We start from the raw sequence: 12,737 nt of genomic DNA, 5'->3' as shown, positions 1-12,737 counted from the left end.
ACTTAGTCCAAGAAAGTGATCCATTTGTGACTGCTCTAGTTCTGAGGCAAGTGGTCACCCCGTTCTAAGAGTTGGGAAACAAATATCCCCCCATTTAATGTGAGCATTTGGTGTTGGTAGAAGAAGGTTCAAGGTATACCCCAGTCGGGCACTTCCGACTAGAGTCCTCTTTTGTTTTATTTTATTATAGAAGAAAATACTGATTAGTCCGAGCCAATGATCCATTTGTGGCTGCTCTAGTTATGGGGCAAATGGTCGCCCTGTGGCTGGAAACCGTTCTCGTCGGCAATATAGTTCAGGGTATAGGTCTGGCCATCGGGCGCCACCCAGCTGACGGAGCCGCGCACGCTGAGCGCCTCCTGTTCGGTGCCGGCGTTCTTCAGCTCCGCCTGCTCCTGGCGTGTGACGCCGTCGCTCGTCTCGTAGCTGTAAAGCGTTAATTTTTTTATTAAATATCCTCTAGTTTTATTTTGTATTCCCGGGCTATACGCACGCAAAGTTATAGCCATCGGTGCCGATGTTTTCGTTATCGTAACGCAAAATTTGGGCATCCTTTGAGTCATCCAGCGGCGCCGCCTGGCTGCTGGACAGCAGCACAAATCCGAACAGGACGAAGGCACAAACGTTGATTCCACGCATTTTCGAATAGTTTTTTTTTAGTATTTTAGATCAAGAGGAGTTCACGACACGCTACCGTACTTGTCACAATTAGGCGCTAACGAGTTATGTGGCGCCTGCTAATGAGCTGCCAGCTATTTATACTAATTCATCAGGCTGTCCAAAATGCTCCCACACACACACACACACACACCACACACAATAAGGTAGCCATAACAATCGCCTTTAATGCACACAAATTATATAATTGTTGACTCTGCTCTGGGCATGCCCAAGACTCCGTCTGGCTGTGCGTGGTTGTGCGTGTGTGCGTGTGTGTGTGCATGTCTTAAGCTTTTAATTGAACAAGCCAAAAACCCATTAAGCATTTGATGTACACTCGAATCTCATTTGAATTGGCCGCCAAGTGAATCTCGAATCTCGAATCTCGAACCGCGATCCGCGAGCCGAACGTAATCATGATAATGCGGCAAGTGATAATGAAATGTGCTTGCAAATATTTGGTTAGACGCGCGTGTTTGCATATCTATGGCAATAGGTCAACGGCTGAATTTACTTACACACAACACCAAAAAGTGTCTAAAAAAAAAATATAATTAGACAGAAGCACGGCAGCAACAGGAAATAATTATTATAAAGAATATATAAGCATATATATATATATATATATTATTTAAAAGGAAACAAAAAAGTTCCTCAATCTTAACTAACAACAGCTAAGATCTAACTAATTTGAGTCTTAAGCGCATATATGGTTAATATATTTAGGCTATTCCAGGGCCACGCACTTGCCGCACTCGTAAGACTTGAACATCAAGAAAAACGAGGAAAAAAAATAGTATTATATTGCAACTGCCTTAATAGCCGGAACCTATTAAAAATAGCTAAAGATGGGTATAATGTTTTTGTGCGTATGTGTGTAACAGGCAGAAGAAGGCCTCTCCGAACACATGAGGCATACAAATTCTTGCTGAGAATCAACAGAAGAGTCAATGAAGCCATGTCTCTTCGATAATGGGACTCTTAAGAGGTAAAACTATGAAATCTGAGCATGAAATCGATAAAAATCGATATCAAAATCCTAATTTTATGCGAGATAGCGCAGCATATAAGAGTTATAGACAACAAATGTTGTATATAGACATACATATATATAGATACATATCTTCTTAAGTTCCCTACCCCGTAACCACTAAAATTGTAGTAAATCGAATTTTCAGACATATAGTATTGGGCTTTGGTATTTACACACATTTGAATACCATATTTATTCTCTGAAAATTTCATAAAGATCGGACATAAGAGACCGAAGTTACCATAGTGTGGTTAAGCTTGGAAGAAGCCCAGCCAAATGCATCGACATGTGTGCGTATGTGTGTTTCTATGTATGTGTGCATGTGTATATGTTAGTTATAATTATTGTAACGACAGCCATGTTCAGGGTATCTGCAAGTCGTGCACTTGCGCCTATAGATTATCTCAATCTTAACATTTTTAAAGATCAACATTGAAAATATTTTAAAAAATATCATTAATTTTTTTGTTTTTAATTTCAGTCATGTTTACGTTTTTCCTGGTAAAGCTCAAATAGTGCATATAGAATGTTGTCAAAATATATGGATATATATAAGGTGACACAATTTCATAAAGCCGCGTCAGGCTGACCTTCAAAAAGACCCAAAACTAGAGGCTGCATTGCCAGTCGAAGATTTAGCGGGCGGGGGCGGGCACAACTTGTTAAGTGAAGATGCGACACGAGATTCGAGCTCTCGCTTGGGTGTGTGTGCGTGCGTGTGTGTGTGTGTGTGTTGATGACCTTAGTCAATAAAATAAAAACTGAATAAAGCTGCGCTGCGCTGCGCTATAGCGACGACTGTGTACAGGGCGTATGCGTAATGTATTGTAGCGCATTTAACAGCCGCTCTGCTCAGCGTTCCCCTTCCGCCAATGCCCCCCTCGGCTGCCCTCTCGGCTGCGGCTGCTGCTGCGGCTGGTCATCAATCAGCATTGAGGAGCCGCCAAGTGACTGCCCAGTCGGAACGTAACTCTTGACGTTGTTTGATTGTTTTGCAGTTACGATTGATAAATGATAAATGGCCAAAAGATGCGCCCGTTAATTGCCCAACACGAAGTTGGCCCCAGCTGCACTAGTTTGCCCTTTAGCTGAACTGAGTGGTGTTTTTTTTTTTGTTTTTTGTTTTTTGTTTTTTGTTTGTTTCTTGTTTAAACAATTTTTTTGTATTTAATATTTTCTCAGCTGTTGTTGCTGTGCAGTTCTCACTTTCGTTGCCGTCTTTGGCGAAGCGTGTTTATTGAACCGGTCCGGCCCTGGCCAGCTGACTCTGTTCACGCAACGCCACAACTGTCCAGCAACGGGTTTACCTCTTCAATACCCTACCACAGGGTTTAATTGGATTGTTATACCGTGTGTGACACCTTTGCAATCATTTAAATTTAATTTTTTATGATATTTTCCTTGTGATTAATCACAAATTAAATAGACATTTAGAAAAATGTAAAAGAATATCTGGATTTGAACCAGCGACTTCTCGTTAAATGGTTCGACACAATGGCATAATTATCTTTCCCCCGTCTAGTCGCACACATTTTACCCCATATATGAACATTTAAAAGGAATTTCTGGATTTGAACAAGCGACTTTTCGGTTGCTGGTTCGACGCAAAGGCATAATTATTTTTACCCTTCTAATCTCATACTTTTTACCCCATATATGAAAATTTTAAAGAATTTCTAGATTTGAAACAGCGACTTGTCGTTTGCTGGTTCGACGCAATGGAAAATTTTTTTTTCCATCCAATTGCACACTTTTTACCCCAGAGGAGGCCTCTGTAATAATTTCATCTTCTCTTTTTTTGCTGTTCCTCACCGATCCTTCAGTTGGACCAAACACTTTTGTGTATATAGCTACCACACATTAGATAGATGTCTGTAAGGGTATTTAATCGTCGGCTTGCCACAGGTAGCGAGTTGTTCTTGTTATATATACGCATATAAACACATGCCTATATATGTAGAGCCATATGCTAATTTAATGCTGTGTTAGAATAAATTTGACTGGTGAAAATTGATGGCCTCACATTGTCAAAAATCAACAATCTACATATTTGGATATTTATAGACATCTTTTAACATTTTAACAACAAAAGCACAGGTGAGATCACGTGATCAGCGCATTCCGGACGACGTTTCCTGGCGCGGCAGATGCTCGCCTTCCGGCTGAAATCCATTCTCGTCGGCCAAATAGTTGAGCTTATAGTGTACACCGTCGGGTCCCACCCATTTAACGCTACCCTGTACGGCAATGGCCTCCTGTGCGGTGCCGGCATGCTTCAGTTCGGCCGTCTCCTGGCGCGAGATGCCGTCGCTCGTCTCGTAGCTGTTGCGAATGCTTGACACAATTAATTTTTTTGATTCAATTAGCTCCGCAGATGTCCACCTACTAGAAGGCATAGCCGTTGCCATCCAAGTTGACATTTTCAAATTTCAATATCTGCGCATCGTTGGGGCTGGCACCGGCGCGGGCAACTGCCAAGACAGCCAGCAGGCCGAGCAGGCCGAGCAGGCCGAGAATCTTTGGTCTGATCATGACAAGCACCGTTTCCAACTGTCCTGCATCGCGGCGCAGCTGCGACTAATGTCGATTGTGCAAAATATTTGAATATCTGGTCTTAGTACACGGTGGAAAAAAAACGAGAACAATTTCAATTGGATTTAAGAGCTGAGTAAAGTGAAACATATATATATACTTACTTTTAAGCTGGAGCTATTATCATTGATCTGCGGGTTTTTTATATTTAATATTTGGTAAGAAACCGGATTCAAGCCAGACCTTGAACCAAATCAGTTGCCCAAAAAAAAAAGAAGGAGGTTCATGAATGTGGGAAAGCAGGTATAAGCCGAACCATCGTAAGCTAATGTTAATTGAAACCCTATACGATCTCATTCTAATTTGAATATCAATATCATAAGTCACTCAAACAATGAGGCTAAGAATATGATCTTTCTCCTATACCTCGTCTCTCTTTTTTAGCAAATTTTTATAATTTTGTATAATTAAATCAACGTAATGGGATCTTATATATAGAATCCAAAGCATAAAATATATCGATTTGCACTTACCCGAATATGTCCACATCACTGAAAGAAAAGAATTAGAGAATTAGTTAGATATGGGAAAGAAATTGAAATAAAATGGAGAGACAGAGCGAGAGAGCATCATATAGACCACAAAAGACATAAAGAGAGTAAGGGTAAGAGCACAGATAAATTTGATTTGCAGGAAAATCTAGCAGCCTTTTATGAATTCATGAGAATCGCATAGTAGAGCGATGTTTAAAAAGACGTTATTATTTGATTTGAAGCGCAGCGGGACATTAACTTGGCATGCGCTTGATGTCAGGGAACCCATACATACATATATACTTACAAAGATACATACATACATATACCCACATACATATACATATATATTATACATACATACATACATATATACATACATACATACATATATACATACATACATACATACATACATACATACATACATACAAACATACTTACATACATTCGGACATATTTACATTACACATATACGTACACACACATTACATATATTACAATCATACTGCATACATGCACATACATATTTTCATACATATGTACACACATGCAAATGCATATATACAAACACACAAACACACAAAAATAAAGGTAAGCTGCCTAATGTTATAGTCAAATAGTCCAAACATGCAAGTCTGGAAGTGTTAATTGAATTCATGAGAATCGCATAGTAAGGCGATATGTGAAATAAACTTCTTAATTTTAAGCGCAGCGGTGGGAGTTGTAAGGAAAGTGAATTTAATTTGGTCTTAGTTCGGGATAAGAGAACATGCACACATAGAGTGTGTTACCCGGCCTTGTCCGGGCTAAGTTTCTATTCCTAAATTTTAAAAATCAGTGTAACACCCAATTAGATCCCCATCAAAGTCGATTTCGGCAATTGGTTAATCACATTTTAAGTAACATTAGACAAATGAAAATAAAACTTTCGCCCACAAAGACTTAGTTTGCTTTGTTTCGTTTTTCACTGTGTAAATGCATAAGTACAATTAAATGAGGGGCCAAACGATGCGCGAATGACGTACGAAGAAGCAAAAGCAAACCAGCTACAAATCTGGCTAAAACGCGAAATTTATGCAGTCGAAAAAGTTCAAATGGTGCTGAAACGTTAAATGGCAGGCAAAAATTAAGAGATTTGTTTTCATGGGGGATTTGGGCATTTCACTTGCACTTGAGCCAAATACAAGTGACCCCGTTACGATCCATCGATTATATCTACATCTTTATCCCAATCCAAGCATAACTGTGCCCGCTTTGTATCTGGCAAATAATGGTTGGGTGAGGTCCGGCTGTAATCAATCAAAGCCAATTGCCAAAAGACAAGCAGTCAGCAGCAGCAGCCGTCAGCAGCAATCAGCCAAGTTAAGTAATAAAGGTTGGCCACAGTTAAACGGGTTTAGGCTACACTTATATCTTTTATCTTTCTTGTACTTCAGTTGGTTTTTTCCTTTGTCTTTCATTTCGCTGTTTTTTTTTTGGCAATCTTTAGCAGGAGTCTGGCTATAAATTGGCTGCTGCGCTTACAATTGGCATGCATTAACTGCAAGCTCCTTGAACGCACCACAAGTCCGGCCAAAACTAAACTTCTTAGCCAAAATGAAGTACTCGTACGCCTTTGTTGCCGCTCTTGTTGCCATCGTTGCCTGCGTCTCCGTGCAGGCTGCACCTCCGCAACAAGAGGCTCAGGTGCTGCGCTTCGATTCCGATGTGCAGCCGGAGGGCTATAAGTTTGCGTGAGTACAAATCGAACTGTGGACGATGTGTGTCAAGGTCAGCAAACAAAACTGGTTTCCATTTCTCTCTCTCCCTCTCTCGTTTTATCAGCGTGGAGACGAGCGACGGCAAGACACATCAGGAGGAGGGCCAGCTGAAGAACGTGGGCACCGAGCACGAGGCAATTGCGGTGCATGGCGTCTACTCCTATGTTGGCGATGATGGCCAGACCTATACGCTCAACTATGTGGCCGATGAGAACGGCTTCCAGCCACAGGGTGACCATCTGCCGCGCGCCGTTCAATAAGCCCCCGGAGTCATCCCACACCCATATGTTAACTAGGTTTAAGAGCTATACAAATCATTTTGCAAACAAACAAACAAACAAACAAACAAGCAAACAATTAAGAAAATCTCATAGTCATGCTCAATAAAATACCAACAGTTTTATGTTCCATATAAAAACAAATGTTTCTATTCAAATTATTTTAATTGTAAATTAATGACTGATTGACTGACTGACTGACTGACTGACTGACTGACTGACTGACCAAACAATTTAGGGCACATTCACAAAGTTATTTCAGAAAGTACTGACTAATTGACTAAGTGACTGACTAATTGATTGATTGATTGGCTGACTGATTGACTGACTGATTGGCCGTCTAAATAACTGGTTAAGCAACTGATTGACTGACTGATTAAGTGTGTGAATAACTTATTATCTAACTAGCTCATTTATGACTGATTGACTAGCTGACTGACCGATTGACTGAATGACTTACTGACAGATTGACTGCTTGACTAACTGATTGACGTGATTGACTAGCTGGCTGACTGACTAACTAATTGCCTGTCTGATTAACTGATTCAACAACTGATTGACTGACCAATTGACTATTTGACTTACTGACTCATTGATGGACTCTGTGACTAACTGATTGACTGACAGACCAATTGACTACCTGTCTGACTAGCTGATTAAAAAAAATGGATTGACTGACTGATTGACTATTTGACTAGCTGACTGACTAATTGGCTGATGGACTGACTGACTTACTGAATGACTGTCTTACTGACAAACTGAGTGATTGACTGACTGACCGACTGGCTGATTAACTGATTGACTAGCTGATTAACTATTTGACTTAGTGAATGCATGATAAACTGATTGACTCTGTGAATAACTGATTGACTGACAAACTAACTGAATGATTGATTAACTAACTGAATAACTGGCTGTCTGATTGACTGTCTGCTCTCTAACTGATTGACTTACTGATCGACTGACTGATTGCCTATGCGACATACTGAATAACGGACTGACTGACTGACCTCTTAAATTAATGAAGAATCATAATTTGCTCTTTTAAAGAAAGAATGTGATCACAAAGAGAGTAGTGATTGACCGACTGACTAATTGATAATTAACACACAAACTCAAGCTGCGAGAGCTTTCAAGCTGAATGTTATACTTAAAAATACATTATGTGAAGTAGAATTTCGCTCTTTTCAAAAATCCAATTCCTGATCTCCTTGGTGGAAATTGGAGGTCTGAGGTTTTCAGGAAACTTCACACCACGGGCACAAAGGAAGGTAAAGGGTTTAAATTTAAAATTTATAGAATATTGATGTCCAAAATAACTTGACCCTGTATCCGTTAGTACTATATATAAAGTCTTGCTTCTGTACAGAAAAAATTCCAATAAGTTTCTTTTTTTAAAACAATCAATTTATTTCACATTTAATATTGCTTCTTAGGCAACGGGGGCGACGGGCAGATGAGCGCCCTGGGGCTGGAAACCGTTCTCGTCGGCGATGTAGTTGACCACGTAGGTCTGACCATCATCGGCAACGAAGGAGAATGAGCCCTTAACGGAAATAGCCTCTTGTTCTGTGCCAATGTTCTTCAGCTGACCCTGTTCGTCCTTTTGGGTGCCATCGGATGTCTCCAAACTGTAGTTGTGAGGGCAAAGGATCAGCAAAGGCTTGAAGCTCCCAAAATTCGTATGGCTTACCCATATTTGTAGCTGTCAGGCTGGACATCTGAGTCCAGACGCACAATTTTGACATCATCAACAGGCGCTGCCAGGGCCAGGGCGAAGAGGGCGACGAAGACAATGAGGAACTTCATGTTTAGATATTGTGTAGCGCGTTTGAGGCTTCAAAGGTAACTATGCTTAATGGCATATCATGGCTGAGTATTTATAGGTAAACATAGATGTCAACCTGCCCAGTTGACAATGGCAACAAACTAGTTTAATTCGCAAAATAATCGAAAAATTCGCGACAACTTATTGGCAATCAAAATAGCATGGGTATTCATAAAAATGCATGAGTCTTAATTTATTCCTTAATAGAAATCTGCCTCAGTCAAGCATGCCAAACTAGACTAACTAGCAAGAACCGCCTAATCATAAGTGCATGATTAGCATTTAATCAAGTCTGTGGAAAACTTAAGATTAAATATTAAATATTTATTCGTCAGCCAAACAAAGTTGTAAAGAAAACATCAACAACTTTCATCTTCACTGAGAACTAGCCCTGGTTTATTTACATCGCCTTGATCTAACACATTTTTCTTCTGAATTTGAACCAGCGAGCTGTTCGACTCCTTACCAACACAGACTAACGACTGCTTTACTGACCTAAGCGAATTATTTTTTTTTTTAATAAATTACGAATCAGAAAGCTGGAAGATGTCTTCCCGCTCCCTGACCTTCCCGGCGGATAGACACGCGAACATCTCTTTTTTGGCCGTGCATAAATTATAAATAATTTATACTTAATGCTTCTGCTTAAAACTTGAAATGTTCCAAAGAAAAAATATATGAATAGCAACAGAGAAACATGTTTTTGCGCCGATTAATGCAAAGACGAAGCTAATAAAAATAAAACAAAGTATTTTTTGGTTGGCAATGCACAAAAATTATAGATTATAAATTCTAGATTTATGGTGCAGCAGATTTTGGCTAGAATGCTTTTTTTTTGTTCATTGATTTTTTGAATAAATATAAAAAGTAATTAAAAATAAATAGGTATTATAATAATTATAATAAAAAGAAAGGAATGCTTTGTGTGTGGCTTTGACACAGATTTTTAATTTTTGAATCAAGTTGGGCGTAGTTTTGTATTTCCGGAAAGATATTGAAAATATATATATAGATGAAGATGATAAATACATTCAGATAGGTGAAGTAATATAAGTAAATAAGAATGATAAATATATTTATACAAATATATTTAGACGGTAATTTGGGCTTGTTTTCATTGAGCTCTGTGGCTGTAGGGCAAACGAGCTCGGCTTTTATGGTAAATACACACAAGAGTACAAGGGAGTATGGGTCTGAATATGCGAGTGTGTCCAAAATTAAATTGAAGCTTTTGATTGATTTACGAAAAATGCAAATTCGTCGTCGCAGCACAATCATGATGAACGCGTTGATTATGATGGAAGCGCCAATCGTAATGAAGTCGAGATATTTCCTATGAACATCTTTGTTTTTTGTTTGCCTTAGAAGTTTTTGTGATTATCGATGAATTTTGTTGTTTTGTTTTTGTCTTTGGCTCAGACGGAGACGGAGACCTGTTGGTGCGTTTTTCAAGCCAATTTGTTAGCTTATGCGCTGTGTGTAATTAGTCATTTTTTTTTTTTGCTTTTCGTATTTTTGGACAAAGTTTTCTTTATTTATCGTATTGTAGTAATTTATTGGTGGACACTCGTCAGTTTTTGGCTATAAAAAGCACCTGGACAGCCATAGCAGACATCACAAGTCCACAAGAGTTCACAGTTCGTAGTTCGATCGCGAAACATTTTCCCAGAATGAAATACACAATTGCTTTGGTATTGGTTGCATTCCTGGCGGCCGTCCTGGCGGCACCGCTCGATGACAGCAAAACGGCACAGATCCTGCGCCTCGAGTCCGATGTCCAGCCCAACGGCTACAAGTTCGGGTAAGAGAGAGAGAGAGCGAGAGAGAGCGAGAGAGAGAGAGAGCTGCAGTAACAGGGCGTGTTCCTCTTGACAGTTGGGAGACGAGCGATGGACAGAAGCACGACGAGGAGGGCAGCCTGACCAATCCGGGTGCTGAGAACGAATCGATCGCTGTGCGCGGCTCCTACTCCTTCACGGCCGATGATGGCCAGGTGTATACCGTGAACTATGTGGCCGATGAGAACGGCTTCCAGCCGGAGGGCGCCCATCTGCCCAATGTGCCCATTGGCAACTAAGCTGTATTTTGGAAACCAAGAGCTGTTCTTTCTATTAAGCATTTGAATTTATATATATGTATATTTAATAAAATGGCATCATGCAAGCATAAATTGTAGCAACCGTCGACGGGTCTTAAATCCATCTGAAACTGGTATTCAACACTGAATATCCAGAAGTAGTTGCCAAATGCAACTTCCCCTTTACCAGTTAAACCGGAAATGATTATATAGAAATTCAAATTTCTAACAAAAATCCATATTTTGACTTTGATGCCGCCTCAACTTTGACTTTTGCATGGCATCTACTATAAAAAGCGCTGCAACGCTGCAGTCGGACATCAAACAGTTGTTGACTCTACAACCCGGAACACAACATGAAGTTCATTATCCTGTTCGCCGCCTTCTGCGCCCTGGCCTGCGCCGCGCCCAGCGACGTTGTGATCACGGATCAGCGTCTGGATGTTGAGCCCGAAAAGTGGTCCTTCAACTCGGCAACCAGCGACGGCGCCAGCGCCCAGCAGAGCGGCGTCCTCACCAACGCTGGCAGCGAGCACGAGGCAATCGCCGTCAAGGGCTCGTTCGAGCACGTTGGCCCCGATGGCGTCAAGTACACCGTCAACTACATCGCTGATGAGAACGGTTTCCAGCCCGAAGGCGCCCATATCCCAAAGGCTGATTATTAAATCATATCAATAATGTCGAACATGAATCCGTTTTAGAACTCAAATAAATCAAATGGGTTAATGCAAAGTCTGTGATCCTTGAGAATATTTCACTTTTTTGATACCCCCTCGAGAAGGACTAAATACCCTTCAAGACGTTAGGTTTACGGTTGTGCTGATATCTTAGATGCATTGTGAAGCTCGTTATTGCTCAGTTTGCGAAAGATATCTTGAAAAACTGAACATTCTTGCTATAGAGCTATATGATATAGTATTTCAATACCTTTAGGATTTGGCTTACATTTGTGGAGCATGATAGCAGCTCGTAAATCCCAATTGGGATTACGATAGCAAGAACCAATTATCATTCCATTTCCTATATGATATAGTGGACCGACATTGATAAGATTACGCTTATATATAGTCAGCAAGGTTAAATATATGTATGCCAGGTTTAATCTAGATATCTTGGGTAATAGATTTTTCATGCAAGAACTTTATTTATGATGGAGTGTTCCCAAGGCAGCTATATGGTATTTATTTTATTTATTTATTTATTTACTAATTAATTAATTTATTTATTTATTTATTTATTAATGGTCAAAACAAACGAGTGTCTCCCTAATTATTAAAAACATCAAATGATGAAAATTAAATGCTAAAAGCCTTATTAGAATACACAATTTATTAATAGCATCAGCGACACAATGGAGGTATTCTATTTCTCTTTTCTCAGCTAATTTTGTCAGTAATGTATTTTAGAGCCTACAGCTAAGAAGGGAGATGCTCTTGATCCGATCCTATGCCAGTTTCCAAGACAATAGACTGGATTGCTTAGGAACAGGCAGGCGAATAGAATATATATGGACTCAATGCGGTCGGAGGTGACTCCATACTCAAAGCATATCGGTGTGTCCTATATTTTGCTACATTCCCATCATTAAGACCTTGTAGCTTACTAACGATCAGGCAATAGACATAGACTTTATTTAATCGTGAATTTTTTAACCAGAGAAAAAAAACAGCACAAGCGATTCCAACAATGCGCAGTGCTTAGGCTGGTTTGTTTTCGCTTCGGAGCTGACTGACTATAAAGAATCAGTAGGAAAATTCACTAGTACAAAATTAATGAATTAAGCTCTTACACAATCTCAGACAATAGCACCTAAAACCTGACGAACATTAATACAAAATATTATATAAGATCTCAATACGCTGACCAAAATAATAATAAAAAATAAATAAATAAAAATCGAAGCTGAAAACAGTGTATATTTTAGTTAAGCACCCCGAAACACACTAAAATGTATAATTCAGCGTTTTGCAACACTGAAATCATAGCTGATGTCAGTGAAGAAAATAAGTAGACTTCAGAATGAGTTGGGCGCA

General features: G+C 39.8%; 6 protein-coding genes across 6 annotated transcripts; 3 read left to right on the top strand and 3 right to left on the bottom strand.

The window, feature by feature from the left end:
- Positions 1-212: 212 nt before the first annotated feature.
- Positions 213-639, bottom strand: LOC135432439 (endocuticle structural glycoprotein ABD-5-like). The gene is made up of 2 exons (XM_064688148.1): positions 494-639; positions 213-426 (listed from the first exon to the last, which is right to left on the bottom strand). Exons 1-2 carry the CDS (start codon positions 637-639, stop codon positions 237-239), a joined length of 336 nt encoding a protein of 111 aa, XP_064544218.1. The 3' UTR covers positions 213-236.
- Positions 640-2,365: 1,726 nt separating this feature from the next.
- LOC135431526 (larval cuticle protein 65Ag1-like) lies at positions 2,366-6,781 on the top strand. The gene is made up of 3 exons (XM_064686714.1): positions 2,366-2,419; positions 6,421-6,494; positions 6,586-6,781. Exons 1-3 carry the CDS (start codon positions 2,366-2,368, stop codon positions 6,779-6,781), a joined length of 324 nt encoding a protein of 107 aa, XP_064542784.1.
- Cpr65Aw (Cuticular protein 65Aw) lies at positions 3,713-4,776 on the bottom strand. Its single transcript, XM_064686755.1, has 4 exons — positions 4,759-4,776; positions 4,390-4,468; positions 4,080-4,306; positions 3,713-4,015 (listed from the first exon to the last, which is right to left on the bottom strand). The coding sequence occupies exons 3-4, from the start codon at positions 4,223-4,225 to the stop codon at positions 3,805-3,807; spliced, it is 357 nt and encodes a 118-aa protein (XP_064542825.1). The 5' UTR covers positions 4,226-4,306; positions 4,390-4,468; positions 4,759-4,776; the 3' UTR covers positions 3,713-3,804.
- Positions 6,782-8,201: 1,420 nt separating the features above from the next.
- On the bottom strand, positions 8,202-8,608 carry LOC135431352 (larval cuticle protein 65Ag1-like). The gene is made up of 2 exons (XM_064686459.1): positions 8,493-8,608; positions 8,202-8,430 (listed from the first exon to the last, which is right to left on the bottom strand). Exons 1-2 carry the CDS (start codon positions 8,606-8,608, stop codon positions 8,232-8,234), a joined length of 315 nt encoding a protein of 104 aa, XP_064542529.1. The 3' UTR covers positions 8,202-8,231.
- Positions 8,609-10,297: 1,689 nt separating this feature from the next.
- On the top strand, positions 10,298-10,754 carry LOC135431489 (larval cuticle protein 65Ag1-like). The gene is made up of 2 exons (XM_064686650.1): positions 10,298-10,428; positions 10,503-10,754. Exons 1-2 carry the CDS (start codon positions 10,298-10,300, stop codon positions 10,702-10,704), a joined length of 333 nt encoding a protein of 110 aa, XP_064542720.1. The 3' UTR covers positions 10,705-10,754.
- Positions 10,755-11,060: 306 nt separating this feature from the next.
- Positions 11,061-11,369, top strand: LOC135431790 (larval cuticle protein 65Ab1-like). Its single transcript, XM_064687120.1, has one exon. The coding sequence runs from the start codon at positions 11,061-11,063 to the stop codon at positions 11,367-11,369; it is 309 nt and encodes a 102-aa protein (XP_064543190.1).
- Positions 11,370-12,737: the final 1,368 nt, after the last annotated feature.

The sequence above is a fragment of the Drosophila montana genome, unplaced genomic scaffold (assembly GCF_035044405.1).
Source record: "Drosophila montana isolate Dmon_TW-CO22-7 unplaced genomic scaffold, ASM3504440v1 contig_1455_1, whole genome shotgun sequence".
NCBI lineage: Eukaryota > Metazoa > Arthropoda > Insecta > Diptera > Drosophilidae > Drosophila > Drosophila montana.
Note: the sequence above shows the minus strand (reverse complement) of the source record. Positions and strands in the feature narration are given on the sequence as shown.

Bases quoted from the DNA above. Each gene is read 5' to 3' on its own strand.
- LOC135432439 (XM_064688148.1), bottom strand. From the start codon at position 639: ATGCGTGGAATCAACGTTTGTGCCTTCGTCCTGTTCGGATTTGTGCTG. The intron at 427-493 runs GTGCGTATAGCC...AACGCTTTACAG, and splicing joins ACCGATGGCTATAACTTTGC to CTACGAGACGAGCGACGGCG.
- LOC135431352 (XM_064686459.1), bottom strand. From the start codon at position 8,608: ATGAAGTTCCTCATTGTCTTCGTCGCCCTCTTCGCCCTGGCCCTGGCA. The intron at 8,431-8,492 runs GTAAGCCATACG...TCACAACTACAG, and splicing joins CCTGACAGCTACAAATATGG to TTTGGAGACATCCGATGGCA.
- LOC135431489 (XM_064686650.1), top strand. From the start codon at position 10,298: ATGAAATACACAATTGCTTTGGTATTGGTTGCATTCCTGGCGGCCGTC. The intron at 10,429-10,502 runs GTAAGAGAGAGA...TCCTCTTGACAG, and splicing joins CCCAACGGCTACAAGTTCGG to TTGGGAGACGAGCGATGGAC.
- Cpr65Aw (XM_064686755.1), bottom strand. From the start codon at position 4,225: ATGATCAGACCAAAGATTCTCGGCCTGCTCGGCCTGCTCGGCCTGCTG. The intron at 4,016-4,079 runs GTAGGTGGACAT...CATTCGCAACAG, and splicing joins GGCAACGGCTATGCCTTCTA to CTACGAGACGAGCGACGGCA.
- LOC135431526 (XM_064686714.1), top strand. From the start codon at position 2,366: ATGCGACACGAGATTCGAGCTCTCGCTTGGGTGTGTGTGCGTGCGTGT. The intron at 2,420-6,420 runs GTGTGTGTTGAT...GTCTCCGTGCAG, and splicing joins GTGTGCGTGCGTGTGTGTGT to GCTGCACCTCCGCAACAAGA. The intron at 6,495-6,585 runs GTGAGTACAAAT...TCGTTTTATCAG, and splicing joins CCGGAGGGCTATAAGTTTGC to CGTGGAGACGAGCGACGGCA.
- LOC135431790 (XM_064687120.1), top strand. From the start codon at position 11,061: ATGAAGTTCATTATCCTGTTCGCCGCCTTCTGCGCCCTGGCCTGCGCC.